At 39.3% G+C, this 17,233-nt stretch overlaps 1 protein-coding gene across 9 annotated transcripts in view; it reads left to right on the top strand.

Moving 5' to 3' along the window:
- Window positions 1-17,233, top strand: part of DEPDC5 (DEP domain containing 5, GATOR1 subcomplex subunit) — a 128,459-nt gene that overhangs the window by 30,215 nt on the left and 81,011 nt on the right. For all 9 annotated transcript variants that reach the window (XR_005983785.1, XM_041729006.1, XM_041729011.1 and 6 more), the window contains exons 13-20: window positions 5,359-5,462; window positions 5,750-5,824; window positions 7,391-7,525; window positions 8,348-8,409; window positions 8,553-8,626; window positions 13,373-13,442; window positions 16,048-16,084; window positions 16,818-16,938. Coding sequence is in view for 8 of the 9 variants with exons in the window: in XM_041729006.1 (XP_041584940.1) it covers window positions 5,359-5,462; window positions 5,750-5,824; window positions 7,391-7,525; window positions 8,348-8,409; window positions 8,553-8,626; window positions 13,373-13,442; window positions 16,048-16,084; window positions 16,818-16,938 (678 nt within the window). In the remaining variant the exon portion in view is untranslated. The remainder of the gene's footprint in view (window positions 1-5,358; window positions 5,463-5,749; window positions 5,825-7,390; window positions 7,526-8,347; window positions 8,410-8,552; window positions 8,627-13,372; window positions 13,443-16,047; window positions 16,085-16,817; window positions 16,939-17,233) is intronic.

Genomic DNA, 17,233 nt, shown 5'->3' with positions numbered 1-17,233 from the left:
TTTTAAAAATATTTTTTAAGATTTTATTTTTAAATAATCTCTACATGCAACATGGGGCTTGAACTGAGAGCCCTGAGATCAAGAGTTGCATGCTCTTCTGATTGAGCCAGCCAGGTACTCCTGATGCCTGGAACCTGAGAACCTCTTTGGCTTACCAGTATATGAAGTTATTTCTACCTAATGAATATGAATGTATGAATTCATTTGAGTATAATTATGGACATATTAAAACAGATAGTATTAGGTTCTTGGGTGGCTCAGTCAGTTAAGTGTCTGCCTTTGGCTCAGGTTATGATCCCAGGGGCCTAGGATCAAGTCCTGCATCAGGCTCACAGCTCCACAGGGAGTCTGCTTCTCTTCTTGCCTCTCTCCCCACTCATTCTCTCTCATTCACTTTCTCTCTTGAATAAATAAATAAATCTTAAAAAACCCAGGTTGTATAAAGCATGAATGTATGAGTTATAAATATAGATTTACATGTGTATAGGACTATATAATTAATATATTAAAATTTTCCTCACATTGTTAAAAAGTCACCCCTCAACATTTTTTAGATCAAAAGAAGCTTTGGTTGTGTTTCTCGTACTATAATAACAATACAAGTTTATTTTAGGAAAAATCACAAAGTATAGTTACATAAATGATAATTCGAAACACCCTCAATTCCACCTTCCAGATGTAGTCATCATTACATGGCTGCATCAAACCCTATTCTCTGTTTATAGAGACAAAACGTAATTTTCACAGAGGTGTGGTCACAGACTCCTATGCTTTTTTTTTAAATTATTTTTTAAGATTTTATTTATTTATTCATGAGAGACACACATAGAGAGTCAGAGACATAGGTAGAGGGAGAAGCCGGCTCCCTACAGAGAGCCTGATATAGGTCTCAATCCCAAGACACCAAGATCCACAATCTGAGCCAAAGGCAGACACTCAACCACTCAGCCACTTCGGCGCCCCACTCTCATGCCTTTTTCACATGATGTTTTTTTTAAACCAGCATTTTTCACTTACTACATCGTAAATGCCATTCCATGTCAAATACTCTATTTCTACAGCATCGTTTTTATTGCTATGTAGACATTACATTTGACTGCTAACTAGTATTGAACACTGAAGTGATTTTCAACTTTTCACTATTGTCAAAAGTTCTAATGAATGGTCTTACAGTGTTTAAGCACAACCTTAGTGTAACCTTATAACCTTAGTTATAACCTTATAACTTAGCATAATTTTAAGAATAAGTTCCCAGAAATGGAGTTATTGGGTCAAAAATAATATATATCTGTTAAGCTTTTCATTTTTATAACCAATATTGCCCTGCAAAACCATTGAAGTAAAAAATCCTATTTTCCCACTAGCCATGTTATTTCTCTGTCCTTGCCAACACTGAATACTATTTTCTTCTCTTTTTTGACTCGTTCCCAATCGGAATGGAAGAAAAGTTATCTCCTTGAGTCTTAATAGTCATTTTTTTTTTTATTACCAAGAGTAAATGTTTTCTCATGCTTTTTGGCCTTTGTATTTCTCTTTTGTGAATTATGTATTCATCTTCTTAGCTAATTTTTTCATCTTTTTTTTTTTTTTTTTGTCTTTCCTCTTGTCTGACGTTACAGTCCAAAGGGAAGTTCTTTTAGTACTGTGGTATGTTTCTTCAGATCTTTTTTTGTTTAGCCCATTTTATTTTATTTTTTTAAGATTTTATTTTTTCTTAAGTAATCTCTGCACCCAATGTGGGACTTCAAACCTATGACCTCAAAATCAAGGGTCGCATGTTTTACTGACTAAGCCAGCCAGGTGGCCCTGTTTAGCCCATTTTAAAATTGGATGATTTTTTGGCTTTTTTTTTTTTTTAAGATTTTATTTATTTATTCATGAGAGAGGGAGAGAGAGAGATTGGCAGAGACACAGGCAGAGGGAAAAGCAGCCTCCATGCAGGGAGCCTGACATGGGACTTGACCCTGGGTCTCCAGGATCACACCCTGGGCTGAAGGCAGTGCTAAACCGCTGAGCCACCCAGGGTGCCCGCTTATTTTGTTTTTTTAAAAAATCAAATATGGGGCAGCCCCGGTGGTGCAGCGGTTTAGCGCCGCCTGCAGCCCAGGGCGTGATCCTGGAGACCCGGGATTGAGTCCCACATCAGGCTCTGTGCATAGAGCCTGCTTCTCCCTCTGCCTGTGTCTCTCTGCCTCTCTCTCTCTCTCTCTCTCTGCATCTCTATGAATAAATAAATAAAATCTTTAAAAATAAATAAATAAATCAAATATACTTGGGTAGAGAGAATAGCATTGTGAACTTTCATATACCCATTACTCAGTTATCAAAGAGGATCATTTCATTTTTTGATACCTATAGGATATTTTGTCATAGTCTGAAATTGTATCATAATTTAACTAATTCCTTGTTGGATATTTACTCTTTTTCTAATAAGAAAAAAGATTTACTTATTTATTTTACTTATTTATTTTAGAGAATGCATAAGTGGGAGGTGCAGAGGGAGAGAGAATCTCAAATAGACTTTATGTTGAGTTTGGTGCTCAGTGCGAGGCTCAATCTCTCAACCCTCGGATTATGACCCTGAGATTACAACCTGAGCCAAAACTATGAGTCAGATGCTTAACCAGCTGTACTACCCAGGCACCCCAATCTTTTTCTAATTTTTAAATTCAACTATGTATCACTGTGATAGATATATAGTTAATGCATTCTTTACTGTTTTTTTGCTTTTTTTTTTGAACAGTTTTGTGTTCATAGCAAAATTGAGAGAAGGTATAAGGATTTCCCATACACCCCTTTTCTTTACACATACATAATGACTTTCTCTCTGTTATCAACCACTTTTACCAGACAGATACATTTATTACAATTAATGAACCTACACAGATGTTTCATAGTCACTGAAAGTCCGTAGGTTTACCTTAAGGTTCACTCTTGGTATTGTACTTTTGGTGGAATTGAACAAATATATAATGCCATGTTTTCCATCATTAATATCTTCCAGTGTATTTTCACTGCCCTAAAAATCCTCAATGTCCCACTTACTCTTTCCTTTCCCCCATGACATGATGTGGAACATCTTTTCATGTGCTTATTTGCCATGTATATCTTCTTTGATGAAGTGTCTGTTCAAGTCTTCTGCCTATTTTTAAATTGGGTTTTTTTATTGTTGAATTTTTAAGAGTTCTTTATGTATTTTGGATGACAGTCCTTTATTAAATATGCCTTGTTTTCTCATTCTCTTAACATTGTCTTTCCCAGAGCAGAAGTTTTTAAATTTTAATAAGGTCTAGCTTATCAATTTCTTTCTTTCATGGATTGTGGCTTTGGTATTTAATCTAAAAAGTCATCATCCTACCCAGAGTCATTTAAGTTTTGTGCTATGTTAGCTTTTAGAAGTTTTACAATTTTGCATTTTATAATTAGGTCTATGACCTATTTTGAATTGCTTTCTAAATTTTCTGCCAAAACCCAGGATCGAACCATATTTTTAGTTAATTTTTATGAAGAGCGTAAAGTCTGTGTCTAACTTTCTTTTTTTTTCTTTTGCATGTGGATGTCCAGTTGTTCAGCACCATTTGTTGAAAAGAATGTCTTTGTTCCATTATGTTGTCTTTGCTTCTTTGTCAAAGATCTGTTGATATATTTTAAGGATTCTGCTTCTGGGTCCTCTGTTCTGTTGCATTAATCTGTTTGTCTACTCTTTCACCACTGCCACCCTGTCTTGATTACTATAGCTTCTTGAAGTTGAATAGTGTTAGTCCTCCAACTTTGTTCTTCTCTTTCAATATTGGGTTGGCTATTCTGGGTCCTATGTGTTTTCTTTTCTTTTCTTTTTTCTTTTCTTTTCTTTCTTTTCTTTTCTTTTCTTTTCTTTCTTTTCTTTTCTTTTCTTTTCTTTTCTTTCTTTTCTTTTCTTTTCTTTCTTTTCTTTTCTTTTCTTTTCTTTTCTTTTCTTTTCTTTTCTTTTCTTTTCTTTCTTTCCATTCCTTTTCTTTTCTTCTTTCTTTCTTTCTTTCTTTCTTTCTTTTCTTTTCTTTTCTTTTCTTTTAGATTTACTTATTTATTTTAGAGAGAGGGAGCGAGTGGGTGGGGGTGAGGGGGGAAGCAGAGGAAGGAGAGAGAGTCCTAAGCCGACTTAGCACTGAGCATGGAGCCCAATATGGGGCTTGATCTCAATATCCTGAGATCATGACCTGAGCTGAAACCAAGAGTCAGACACTTAATTGACAGGGGCCACCCAGGTACCCCCTGTATATTTCTCCCCCCCGCCCCGTATATTTCTTTAGGATAAGTTCATAGCATTAAAATTACTAGATTAATGCAAATGTATATTTTTTCTTTTAAATCTAAATTTTATTTTTAGTAGTACATCCACATGGTTCAAAAATTTTAAGGTTGAGGTCTGCAGTAAACTGATACCCACCCATCACCGCCCCCCCTTTATTTTAAGATTTTATTTTTATTTTTTATTATTTTTATTTTTTTTTTTTAAGATTTTATTTTTAAGTTATCTCTATCCCCAAAGTGGGGCTCAAACTTACAACCCTGAGGTCAAGAGTTGCAAGCTGTACTGACTGAGCCAGCCAGGTGCCCCATTTTTACTTTATTTTAAGATTTTATTTTTAACTAATCTCTACACCCAACGTGGGGTTCAAGCTCACAACCCTAGATCATGAGTCTCATGCTCAACTGAGTGAGCCAGCCAGGTACTTCTGCAGTCCCTTTCTACTAATCTAGTTCCCTGACCTAGATAGGTTTATTGGGTGTGTGTGTGTGTGTGTGTGTATATACACACACACACACACACACACACACACACACACATAAACATACATATATGGGGTGCCTGGGTGGCTCAGTGGTTGAGCGTCTGCCTTTGGCTCAGGTCGTGATCCTGGGGTCTTGGGATCGAGTACCGCATCTGGCTCCTTGCCGAGAACCTCTTTCTCCTTCTGCCTAGGTCTCTGGCTCTCTCTGTGTGTCTCTCATGAATAAATAAATAAAATCTAAAAAAAACAACCCCAACCCATACATACAGATGTTTTCTTTTAGGCTTTTTATATACCACCTAATTGTAATTCATTATGTGAAAATTTCATATTCCTACTCAATGCTAGGCATTAATATAATCTCATGGCAATTTTAAAATACTTTCTTTTTTGTTTTCAATCTATGTCACTGTTGATGTGATTACATTTCTTTGCTAATGTTTGTTACACGCATTTGACTTTAATACTTATTGTTATATGGTAAATTACCCTAATCTTGGGAATCCCATCTTCTCCTTTCCTTTGAAACCCTGTGAATGGCCTGATGTGATAGCTGTTTAGTATTTTATGACAATATTCCTTTCAGAGTGGTGGTGCAGAATGAGAGGAGAGAAGAGTGGACGTCACTCCTTGTGACCATTAAAAAACTCTTCATCCAGTATCCAGTGTTGGTACGACTGGAACAGGCAGGTACTGCATTCATATGATAGAAGGTGTGGCAGGGAAAGGAAGTATAGGATGGAAGCTGGGAAATGAAGAGGTTCATGCTTGCTTCCTTCCTACTTCTGGGCATAGTTTCTGCTTCTAGTCAGGTTTCTATTTCCAGTTGGGTCCAGTTGTTCATTACATATGCAGTAAGTTCAGTAATGTCCCTATTACAGGGTGGGAGGCCCTGCGGAGCCAGACACTTTCCACTTGGTTTTTTAGAGTTCATCTTTCATGAGATACTTTTCCTTCTCTTGTGTCATTTGCTTCAGAGGGCTTTCCTCAAGGCGACAATTCTACCTCAGCACAAGGAAACTACCTAGAGGCCATCAATTTGTCATTCAATGGTGAGTAAGGACACCAGCCATGGGAGCTGGCATCTTGCTTACCACATGGCTATGGACTTCTTTTTTACTAATGTCCAAAGATCCAGAACCAGTTGATGATCTCCTCACCTACCTACCCCAGAGATGAACTGAAAGCAGTAACTTCTGATTGGATGGTTATAATGGCCAACATTTAGCTCTTGGGTTTTTTGTTGGAAATTAATGTGCTATTCTCATCTGCTTCTCATGGTAACCTGAGAGTAAAGAGCTAGAGAGAATCTTCCTTGGACTGTTTAACTAAAAACCTTGTTCTTGCTCTTTTCTACCCCATTTCTCAATTGCTTCTAAGTAATTAAAAAACTTTTTTTTTAATTATAAAAGGAACCCATGTTTCTAGAATTCAAATAATCAGAGCTATATTAAGTAAAAATGAAGATCTCCCCCCTCCCACTACTGTCAATTCCCTTCCAAAATGAAATCTTGTTAACAGCGTGGTATTGATTTCCTCTGAATGTTTGTCCCTGCATTAATGTGTTAGCTGATATGCTTTGTTTGCAAATAACAGAAACCTACTGAATTGGTTTACACAAAAAGAGAAATTTACTCTCAGGATGTAGACACCTGGCACGGCCACCAGGAAAGGCTTGAACATCATGCAGACGATGGTGGGGACCAAAGTGGCTCTAGGAACTGCAACAGCAGGTATTCCTAGAGCAGTGTTCAGCTCCTAGCTCTGCTGTCAGCTCTCTACTCTCTGTTTAGAATTCTGTGTTCCCAGCGGAGTGATTGGCCTAGCTCTGGTTAGGCATCCCTCAGCACTGGCCAGTGGTAGAAGTGATGATGTGTGGTTACTTCACTGTGCGTATAACCTGCCCATGTATCTATAGACCCAGGTGCTGGGGATTTTAAAGCACATGGTCTTGTATTAGTAAATCTTTTTGTCATATTGGAATATCTTTGGTTTTCTAAAGTAAGGACTGTATAGGACAGAAATAAAAATTAACTTGCCAGATTTACAAAGTCTACTCTTTTAAATATTATCTTTTTTTTTTTATCTTAAATTAATACTTGATTTTTGTAAATTTCAATGCAGACTCATTTATGTATTGTTTAAATTAACAACATGAAATTTGAGCATTTAAGGCTGCACAAGGCAAGTATTAGGCATCAATGAGGGGATGTTAACGAAGGCAACAGTAAGGTAGTCTTGTGTTCAAGCAGTTCTTTTTTTTTTAATTATTTATTTATTTATGATAGTCACACAGAGAGAGAGAGTGAGAGAGGCAGAGACACAGGCAGAGAAGCAGGCTCCATGCACTGGGAGCCCGACGTGGGATTTGATCCCGGGTCTCCAGGATCGCGCCCTGGGCCAAAGGCAGGCACCAAACCGCTGTGCCACCCAGGGATCCCCTCAAGCAGTTCTTAAAGTAGAAGGGAAGAGGCAGATATACACATGACTAACTAGAATTCAGGCTATTGCTACAACAGAAACATGGGCAAAATACTCAGATCACAGAGAGGCTCTCCAGTGGCTGGTTTCTGAAAAGTTGTAACATCTTCATTCAAGAACTTTTGCTTCCTTTGAAGTGTTTGACAAGCACTACATCAACCGCAACTTTGACCGAACTGGGCAGATGTCTGTGGTGATCACGCCTGGGGTGGGTGTTTTTGAAGTGGACCGTCTACTTATGATCTTGACCAAGCAGCGGATGATAGATAATGGTAAGGCTCCCTGGGCTGCACTGTCTCCAAAGGTTTAGAGCCTGACTTACTTTTAGAGCTCTGAGCTTTCCCTGGCTTTGTGTGTCAGAGATCCTGGGGATATGAATAATGTTAGGCAACAAAAAGAGTTCCATGATCAAATTGGTTTGGGAAATGCTGGGTCATACACAGTTTAGGCATATTCCCTAATTGCAGGTTTTAATATGTTAGTATATCTTGTCTATCTCTAATGGGCATAACAGGTGCTCAGAGTTTCACAAACATATATGACCCCAGAGAACTATTTTGGAAACCCATCAGCCTGTCTTGGGGAGAACCATCAAATCATCTGATCCAGTCCTCCCTCCATGATGTGCTATGCTTTCCTATTTTGTACCCCTTGTCCCATTAAATTTGTGCTTCAACAACAAGATGGAGGTGGAATGTAAATCCTGATTGCCAATAAAGCAGCTCCATTAAATGATATGGATTGTTTTGCCTTTTTATTGAAATTACAAGGTTTCGTTTCCTTTCTGGCCTTGAAACTTTAGTAATGGAGTCCGGGGTTGTCTTTTTGACAAATCATGATCTACAAAGCAGTCAAAGGCTAATTGTCAAGCATTCAGTAATTGCAGGATGTGATGGGACCTGGTAAAGAGGAAATAGACAAAATGCATCTATTTACTTTTTTTGCTATGTAGGCGAATGAGGTTATAAATCATAGGATAGGAAGTCTGCTTTGACTCATACCCTGACCCAGTTTAATAGTATTGTTAGTAGAGTGAGACACTTACTTCTGCTTCTTTCCACCCTCACCCCAAACTCTTTTTGTCTTTTTTTTAGGAATTGGTGTGGACTTGGTGTGCATGGGGGAGCAACCATTACATGCTGTCCCGCTGTTCAAGGTCATTAGATTTTGGATTGCTTAATAACGACCAGTTTCTACTACTAGGGTGATCTTGAGAACACTTTAAAACAGAAAAGTTGGAGCAGTTCCACATCCTGTTTGTTTCCTAGCTAATCTGTGTACTGGCTTTTTCTCTTCCAGCTGCATAATCGAAGTGCACCTCGTGATTCTCGTCTGGGCGATGACTATAATATTCCTCACTGGATAAACCACAGGTGGGTGTAATTTTGATTCCTGGTAGATGATGAGGGTTTTGAATAACTTCCTTGCCACTTTTTTCTTCACATTTGTTAAGTTCCTACTATTAAAGTCTTTTATCAAGAAAACCAAAGTTCCAGCATTTGCTTAGAGCTTCTGTACATGCAAAACAGTGGCAGTAATATAAGAACAGTCTAAGAGTAAAAAAAAAAAAAAAAAAAAAAAGACAAATTTGAAGGTCTTATTTCTATTATTAGCTCCAGCTCCTATGATTCCCAACTCCCACAGACCATAGCAGAACAACATTGTGCCTGGCATTCTCCGTCTGTAGAAAAATCACCGTGCTCTTCTTCATGTGGGACAAGAGATAGGCCTCAGTGTTTCTTCTGATCAAAGCTCAGGGTGGTATCTCTTGTGCTTTTGTCAGTGCCACTGCTTTATCCCATCCTCATCTTTTTTAATAACTGCGATAATCTTATTAGTATGTCTGCTTCTGATCTCTCTTTCAGTCCATCCTTTAGACCAGGGTTTCTCAACCTGGACACTACTGCCCTGTGCATTGTAGGATGTTGAGCAGCATCCCTGACATCCACCCACTAAAAGCCAATAGCACTCACTCCAGGGTGACGACCAAAGTGTCTGCAGGAACTGTGGCTAAGTGAATTTTCCTATCAGAAAGCCTGGAGGGATTTTTTTGTTTGTTTGTTTGTTTTTTGCCTGGAGGGATTTAGACGATTTCTTGGAAATTTGCTGGTAGAGCTCATAACCTCCTGGAAACTAACTGTGAGAACTAGATATTCTCAAACCTGCCAAAAGTGAAAAGCCTTGGGCTATTTCTTCTTTATAACGTTTTATGATTTTTATTTTTTTTTAATTTTAGTTTTTAAAAGATTTTTATTTATTTGAGAGAGAGTGAGAGCAAGAGAGATCACAGAGGGAGAATGAGAAGCAGACCTACCACTGAGCAGGGAGCCTGGTGCAGGGTTCAATCCCAGGATCCTGAGATCATGACCTGAGCTGAAGGCAGACGCTAAATGGACTGAGCCACCTAGGCACCCCTGTTTTATGATTTTTAAAAATGCCTTTAGGCTTATGGAAAATGCAGTTGAAACCATTGGAAACTGGGGAGGAAAATCATTTAGACTTAAAAACAAACAAACAAAAAAATACAAAGTGTGTGCTGCATTGCCACATGCCTCCTAAGTGGCAGGATCCTCCCTCACCCCTACATTGAGAATCAGTTTTTTAGACCAGTGGTTTTCTTCTTTCCTTTCTAATTTTTTTCTTAAGCAACAGCCACCCTTGCCCCCTCCTTTTTTAGGTAAAAGTCTTACTTTTTTTTTTTTTTTTAAAAGATTTTATGTATTTATTCATGATAGACAACAGAGAGAAAGAGAGGCAGAGACACAAGCAGAGGGAGAAGCAGGCTCTTCACAGGGAGCCTGACTTGGGACTCGATCCCGGGTCTCCAGGGTCACACCCTAGGCTGAAGGTGGCACTAAACCTCTGAGCCACCCAGGCGTCCCAAGTAAAAGTCTTACTTGCAACCAAATATATAGTAGTGAAAAAGTCTTAGTGTTCCTCTGTGTCCTCAGTAGGCCCGGATATGGCACCAAGGGACCCTGGAGGTCTGGGACCAGTGTCTGTCAACCACTGCCATACCTGGTTACCAGAGTCATTTTATGAAAACTAAATCCTGTTGTTCTTTTTCTCTGATTCCTCCTGCTGGCTTGATGAAGACTAAAGTTTTTGATACCCGAGGCCTCCTCTCCCACCTCTTGCCTTCTTTTATTCTGTATAGCAGATGTACACATCTCACTCTTCTGAGCCTTTCTGCCTAGAGGGCCTCTCCACCTGCCCTCTTCTTCACAAATGCCTGTTATCCTCTAAGACCTGGCCCCGACATCTCTTTTGTGAGTCCTTCCTGTGCTGTCCTGGGTAGCCAATAGCCACTTTCTTGTTAGTGCTTCTAGAACATTCTGCCCTACTCTGGGTTGTCTGTTTTAAGCTGACACTCCATGAGGGGCAGATGATCGCTGGCTCATGCACTAAGCTTAAAAAGAATCTTCCGTTTTGTTTTCTATTTAGTTGTAAATATTTTCTAGAGACCAGCTTGAAAATTCATCACAGATGTTGATTTCAGCCTTGAGTTTTTTCCTTTATCTTTGTTATGGGCCATAGTGTCCTCGTGTGGTGGTTGCTGCCGGTCAGCTGTAATCATTCATAGGTGAAGAACCAACAAGGAACAGTGGCCTGGCCAGCTGTGTAAGGTCACCCAGTACTCCTGTTCTGAGTATGCCTCTCTCAGGGAGCCCAGTGACAGACTCTCAGGCTGGTCATCCGTGTTATTCCGTTATGTGCATGTATATGTGACTCTTCAGTGATGCTCAGTTTTTTATGTTGTCATTGCATTGCTTGATGAAGTCACTTTAAGAAAAAGTGCCTGCTTCCTAAGACGATGCCTTCAGGATCTTCTTTATCTTGTATTTTTGTTACTTACTATCATTTCAAAAACTTGATTCAAGTAAAATAATACTTTGAACTTTTTTGTTTTCACTTAATTCAGAGCACAGTGTATCTTCTTTTTTGTCAGCTCTCTAATTAGTTTTGGATTTGTAATCTTTGAATAGACATTCAGATGCTTTGGCACATAAGAAAATAGCTACTGTTTAATTATACACCATATTTCGGGGTTTTATGTTTAGGAAATAATGAAAGGACAGAGTAGCTGTAGCACACAAAAATTATATATGAATTTAAGCACTGTAATTTCCTCGGATTTTAATTAATAATAACTTGAAGGTTTCCTGATTCATCACTTTATTTTTCATCCCAAATTGGCTCTCTGATGGCATTTAAGATGGACAATAGATTCACACAGGTGGCTTCAGAATCTGAGAGCTGGGATGGCCTGAGGTCTGCTTTTCACTTCTCAGTGTGAGCCTTGTTTGCTTGAGCCACTCAGGGACAGGAGCAAAGAGGGCTCATGGCCTGAGATACATGGCTCTTCATAGGGGCCATTGTTCTCATCCTGTCCTCAAGCTTCTTCAGAAGCCTCTCACAAGGCCAGAGAGCTTACCTGAAGCATAATCAAATTGTCTTCATTGAAAAATTATCACTCTCAACGTATTATTGGCTAGTAATGAAAATAGATACAAAAAAGTAAATTAATAGAAGATACGTAAGAGTTCTAAAACTGGAATGTGGGGGATATCACAGATGATACCTGGAGTCTGTTGTAGAGATCATAAAGACCCTCCAATCACAGAGTATAGGTGAGGAACCTGAGTCCCAGAGAGATAAAGTGGCTTGCAAGAGTTGGACAGTGAGTTTGGGATGACTGGGTGGCTCAGTGGTTGGGCGCCTGCCTTTGGCTCAGGTCGTGATCCCAGGAAACGGGATCTAGTCTCGCATCAGGCTCCCAGTGAGGAGCCTGCTTCCTCCTCTGCCTGTGTCTCTGCCTCTCTCAATCTGTATCTCTCATGAATAAATAAATATATCTTAAAAAAAAAAAGAGTTGGACAACAAGTTCATGGCAAAGCTGATGCTCTTGGTTTAAACCATTTGAAATTGTGGTAGTAGACTGATTTTGACCTTCAAACAGCAACTTCATGTAGATAAATCTAATAGAAACCCATTCTTCTGGCTAACATCATTTTACCACTCAGATCTTTTTATTTTTATTTATTTATATATTTTTTCAAATTTTTATTTAAATTCTAGTTAGTTAACATATAGTGTAATATTGGTTTCTGGAGTAGAATTTAATGATTCATCACTTCTACTTACATCTTTCTTTCACATCTTTCTTCTCTACGTGGCGGTTTCCTTGGTACCACTCTTAGGGGTCAAGTTCCAGGGGCTGGTTGGACTCCAGGCCTGATTGCAGTTAATATTCTTATGAACATAAAGTGTTGGTTACTAGGATTGCCCTACAGTCTACTGGTTAGCTATAGATACTGTTTTTGTTTTTGTTTTTTTATGATCAGAGTTATGATGGAAGGTGTGGATTGGTTAGTATTCAAAACATCTTTCTCATAAATTAATTATAGATAAAAGAGAATACAGAGACATGCCTGAGAAATGGAAAAGACTGTACAGCCTCTATTTTACATTCATTCAGTATATCCAGGGCCAAATCGGGTTTCCCAATTTTCTTGTGTGCCTGACATTACTGCATTAAGATACGATTTTCAAAGGGATAGGAATTTGATGGTTTGATTTCTTCCTTCCTTCCTTCCTTCTTTCCTTCCTTCCTTCCTTCCTTCCAGTAGGTTCCATGGCCAGTGTGGAACCCAGTATGGGGCTTGAACTCACAACCTGAGATTGAGACTTGAGCTGAGATCAAGAGTCAGATGCTCAATTGACTGAGCCACCCACACACCCCATCTTTTCTTGAGACCACTTTTTTCTTTCCTTGCCTGAGCTATTCTTGCTTACCAAATGCTCTTCAACCCATGACTGAAAAGGATCAAGATGCAAAAGTATAATGTGAATAGAATTAATCCCTGCCACAAGGAGGAAATTCTCATCCAGTTAGGAATCAGGGCTAGTGTGAAACAGTTTATGGAAAATAAAAGAACAGTGATTAAAACTGTATTTAATGTTTTATGGTAATTACAGAACAAGTTAGAATCAGAGGAATCAGTGAAGCCTGAGATATAGGCAGTTACAAGAGGGCTAATCCACAGCTGGGGTGTTAACTGTGTCTTGAAGTTTAAAATGAAAGGGGGTTAGATTAATGACCCTTTTTTCTTTCACAGTTTCTATACGTCCAAAAGTCAGCTCTTTTGTAACAGTTTCACCCCACGAATAAAACTGGCGGGAAAGAAGGTAGGTGTCACCAATCTACAGAGCCTTCAGAGACTGTCACACACCAATATGGTTATTTTAATCCTGAGATATGCCCTTCTCCCCCATGGTCTTGAGTAAGTTTAAGAAATTTGACTTAGAACTTAATGATTTTCCACATTAGATACATCAATAATAAGGCAAACCTCAGACTTATGATGTGACTCATTGATTCAAATACTGGGACCTCTCAGATACCTTTGGGGTCAAAGACATGGGGCATGCATTACAGCTAAGGGGAAATAATGATGAAAAGAGCAAATCTTAGTAGTAATTAAAGAATTGCAAATTCAAACAAGAATAGAGATTATTGGGGCACCTGGGTGGCTCAGTGGTTGAGCATCTATCTGCCTTTGGTTCAGGTTGTGATCCCAGGGTCCTGAGATTGAGTCCCATGTTGGGCTCCTTGCGGGCAGCTTGCTTCTCCCTCTGCCTGTATCTCTCCCTCTTTCTGTGTCTCTTATGAATAAATAAATAAAATCTTTAAAAAAAGAATAGAGGTTATTATTATTATTATTTAAAGATTTTATTTATTCATGAGAGACACAAAGAGGGAGGCAGAGACATAGGCAGAGGGAAAAGCAGGCTCCTTGCAGGGAGCCCAATATGGAACTTGAATCCTGGACCTGGGATCACGCCCTAAGCCAAAGGCAGATGCTCAACTGCTGAGCCACTGAAGCATCCCGAATAGAGATTATTTTTTGCTCACCAAATGGGCTTATTTTATTTTACTTTATTTTTTAAAGGTTTTTATTTTTAAGTAATTGCTATACCCAAAGTGGGGCTTGAACTTACAACAGTGAGATCAAGATTCGCATGCTCTACTGACTGAGCCAGCCAGGCACTCCTGCATACCAATTAGGCTTAAAATAATTCTACCAAGTCCTGGAAAAAGTGGTGACATTGGGGCTTGAGTACCTGATTGATATACCATACTTGTGAAAAGCAGTTCAGCCATGTATATGAAAAGCAGTGCAAATGTTCTTGCCACTTGATCAGATAATTCCATTTTTGACTGTGTGGTCTAAGTAAAAACTTGAGGATATTGAATGGGAATAAGGTCTTGGTTCAGTACTATTTATAATAGTGAGAAGTTGAAAATAAAAGGGAAACCACTAAATAAACCATGAGCTATCCACTCAATGGAATATATTCACAGCCAATAAAAATGCCAGTTTTAAGAACTTTAAAAGGTGTTTTTTAATAAAATTATTGCAATTTTTTAAAAGGTTTTATTTATTTATTCATGAGAGACACAGAGAAAGAGGCAGAGACACAGGCCGAGGGATAAGCAGGCTCTCTGCAGGGAGCCTGATGTGGGACTTAATCCTAGCACTCTGGGATCACACCCTGAGCTGAAGGCAGACACTCAACCATTGAGCCACCGAGGTATCCCTAAAGGGTGTTTTTGATGTCGTATGAAGAGAAAAAGAGACTTAGGTATACAGGTGGCATAGCAGGGTGTTCTCACCTATCTACCTGTTTCTACCAGAGCTGAACTCTGAAAGGTGTCCCATTGTGGCTATGTATCAGGACCATTTCTTCCTTTTTTGGGGGGTGAAGGGTTAATTTTACTCTTTTAATAAGGAAAATGTTAATTTTGAGGAATATGAGGACTCCTAGAATAAGCCATGGCTAATAGTAAAGTGCTAGAAGAGGCTCTGCCCAGAAAGGGCACCTCCTGCCCTCAGAGGTCTTATGCTTTCATCACAACCCTTCAGGGCAAAATGGGACACAGAGGAACTTTTCTGCAACATGATTATTTTATCTCTTTTTTAAAGATTTATTTATTAGAAAGCATGCACGTGTGCATGAGAGCAGTGGGAGGGGCAGAGAGCAAGGGAGAGAGAGAATCTCCAGCAGATTCCCCACTAAGCATGGAGCCCAATGCAGGGCTTGATCTTGCAACCCTGAGATTATAATCTGAGCTGAAATCAAGAGTTGGATGCTTAAACAACTGACCCACCCAGGTGCCCTTGCAACATGATCATTTTAAAGAAGAAAGAATGAGTATTGTTATGAAAGCTTTAAAGGGTCTTGAGAAATTTCTTTGGAAAGAAAGAAAAGCTCTTTCCATTTTCTCTCTACCTCTGTATGGCATTTCAGCAAATTGTGTGATTTACCAAATGCTGACCTCTTGCAGGTGTAGGCAGACCAGTGAGAGTACCGTGCTCAATGGGAGAAGTGTGCATGCAGGGTTTGGGGTCAGGTGGAAGCTAGCCATGGTAGGACACACACACACCAGTGACTGACCAAGAGCATGAAGGACTGGGCTTGGATTTTGGCTCTGCCACCTGGTAACTGTGTGACTTCAAGCAAGTCCCCTTTTCTCTCTAGAATTGAATATCCTCTCCTGTGAGGTGGGGTACATGCCCCCATTGGATAAGAGTTTTGAGGGTGAACAAGGTATGAGGTGGGCCTAGTAGGGCCCAACACAGAGGTAGATGGGTCTCAAGTGTTCCCTCCTTTACAGTGAGGGGGAGGGCCTGCTCTCTGTCCTGGGGAGCATCCACCTACATATTGTGCCTTGTGATAAGTTCTATTCTGACAGAGGAGGGAGTGATTAATTATCTATTTAATTTTACAGCCTGCCTCTGAGAAAGCAAAAAATGGCCGTGATACATGTGAGTATTTTTGAGACCTCCTTTCCTTACTTTTAGAAAGTCTGCTAAGTCATGGCAACAAGATTATGGGTGTTGCATAAGTAGTTCACAGTCAAGTTGGATACTTGAGTTGCCTTTGGAAGGTCCCTTAACCACTATGTATTTTTTTGTCCTGTCAGCTGCAAAATGGATGGTGACAAACCTTGTTTTTCCTTTCAATAGGTCAGTTGTAAGGATTGAGTAGAAAGTTTTAAAGTACTAGCCATACTACATATTAGAATGATCTTTTTAAGTGGGGATCACATAAGAATGAAAAACTATCAAAACTTTTCCCTTTATTTAGTGCTATACTATTTTTTAAAGATTTTTTATTTATTTTGAGAGAGAGAGAGAGAGCAAGCGAGCAGGGGGAGGGGCAGTGGGAAAGGGAGAGACCATCTAAAGTAGACTCCATGCTAAGCATGAAGCCCAGTGTGGGGCTTGATCTCACAACTGTGAGATCATGAGCTAAGCCCAAATCAAGAGTCAGATGCTTAACTAACTGAGCCACCCAAGCGCCCCTAGTGCTATACTATTTTCTGTATAACTTTGGCATGTAAATCATTTACACATCAGATGAATGGGTTATTATCCCACTTTTCTTGGTGGGACATGATAGGGATCATCTGTGCCTTATGGATTTTGATGAAGGGCCTCTGAAAGTATCTGGTTGAAATGTGTTTTAATGAGAATTCATGTGATTTATGCATTTCAGCTCTCGGGACTCCAAAAGAATCTGAGAACGCCCTTCCCATCCAAGTAGATTATGATGCCTATGATGCCCAAGTGTTCAGGCTGCCAGGCCCATCCCGGGCTCAGCGCCTCGCCACCTGCAGGTTTTTGCCACATTCACTTTGGGGTGGATATAAAAATTGCTTGGGATAAATCTGAGGGCCTGTAGGGACTTTCATGACAGCAACCTAAAAAATGTCTTTAATTAAAATTAGCCAAAAGAAAGCTATACCATATAAATCATTGGGGATTCTGTTTCCAGGTTCTCTGGCCCACCCATTTTCTTAGTTATATTTACAAGAAGTATTATTCCCAGATAAGGAGAATGTTCTGCTTTTTCTTTTTTGTTCTGTTTTGTTTTGTTTTCTGCTTTTTCTAACCAAGATGGACAGGACAAGT

This window comes from Vulpes lagopus, chromosome 14 (genome assembly GCF_018345385.1).
Source record: "Vulpes lagopus strain Blue_001 chromosome 14, ASM1834538v1, whole genome shotgun sequence".
Classification (NCBI taxonomy): Eukaryota; Metazoa; Chordata; class Mammalia; order Carnivora; family Canidae; genus Vulpes; species Vulpes lagopus.
The sequence above is the reverse complement of the archived record's forward strand: the minus strand, read 5'-3'. Positions and strand labels throughout refer to the sequence as shown.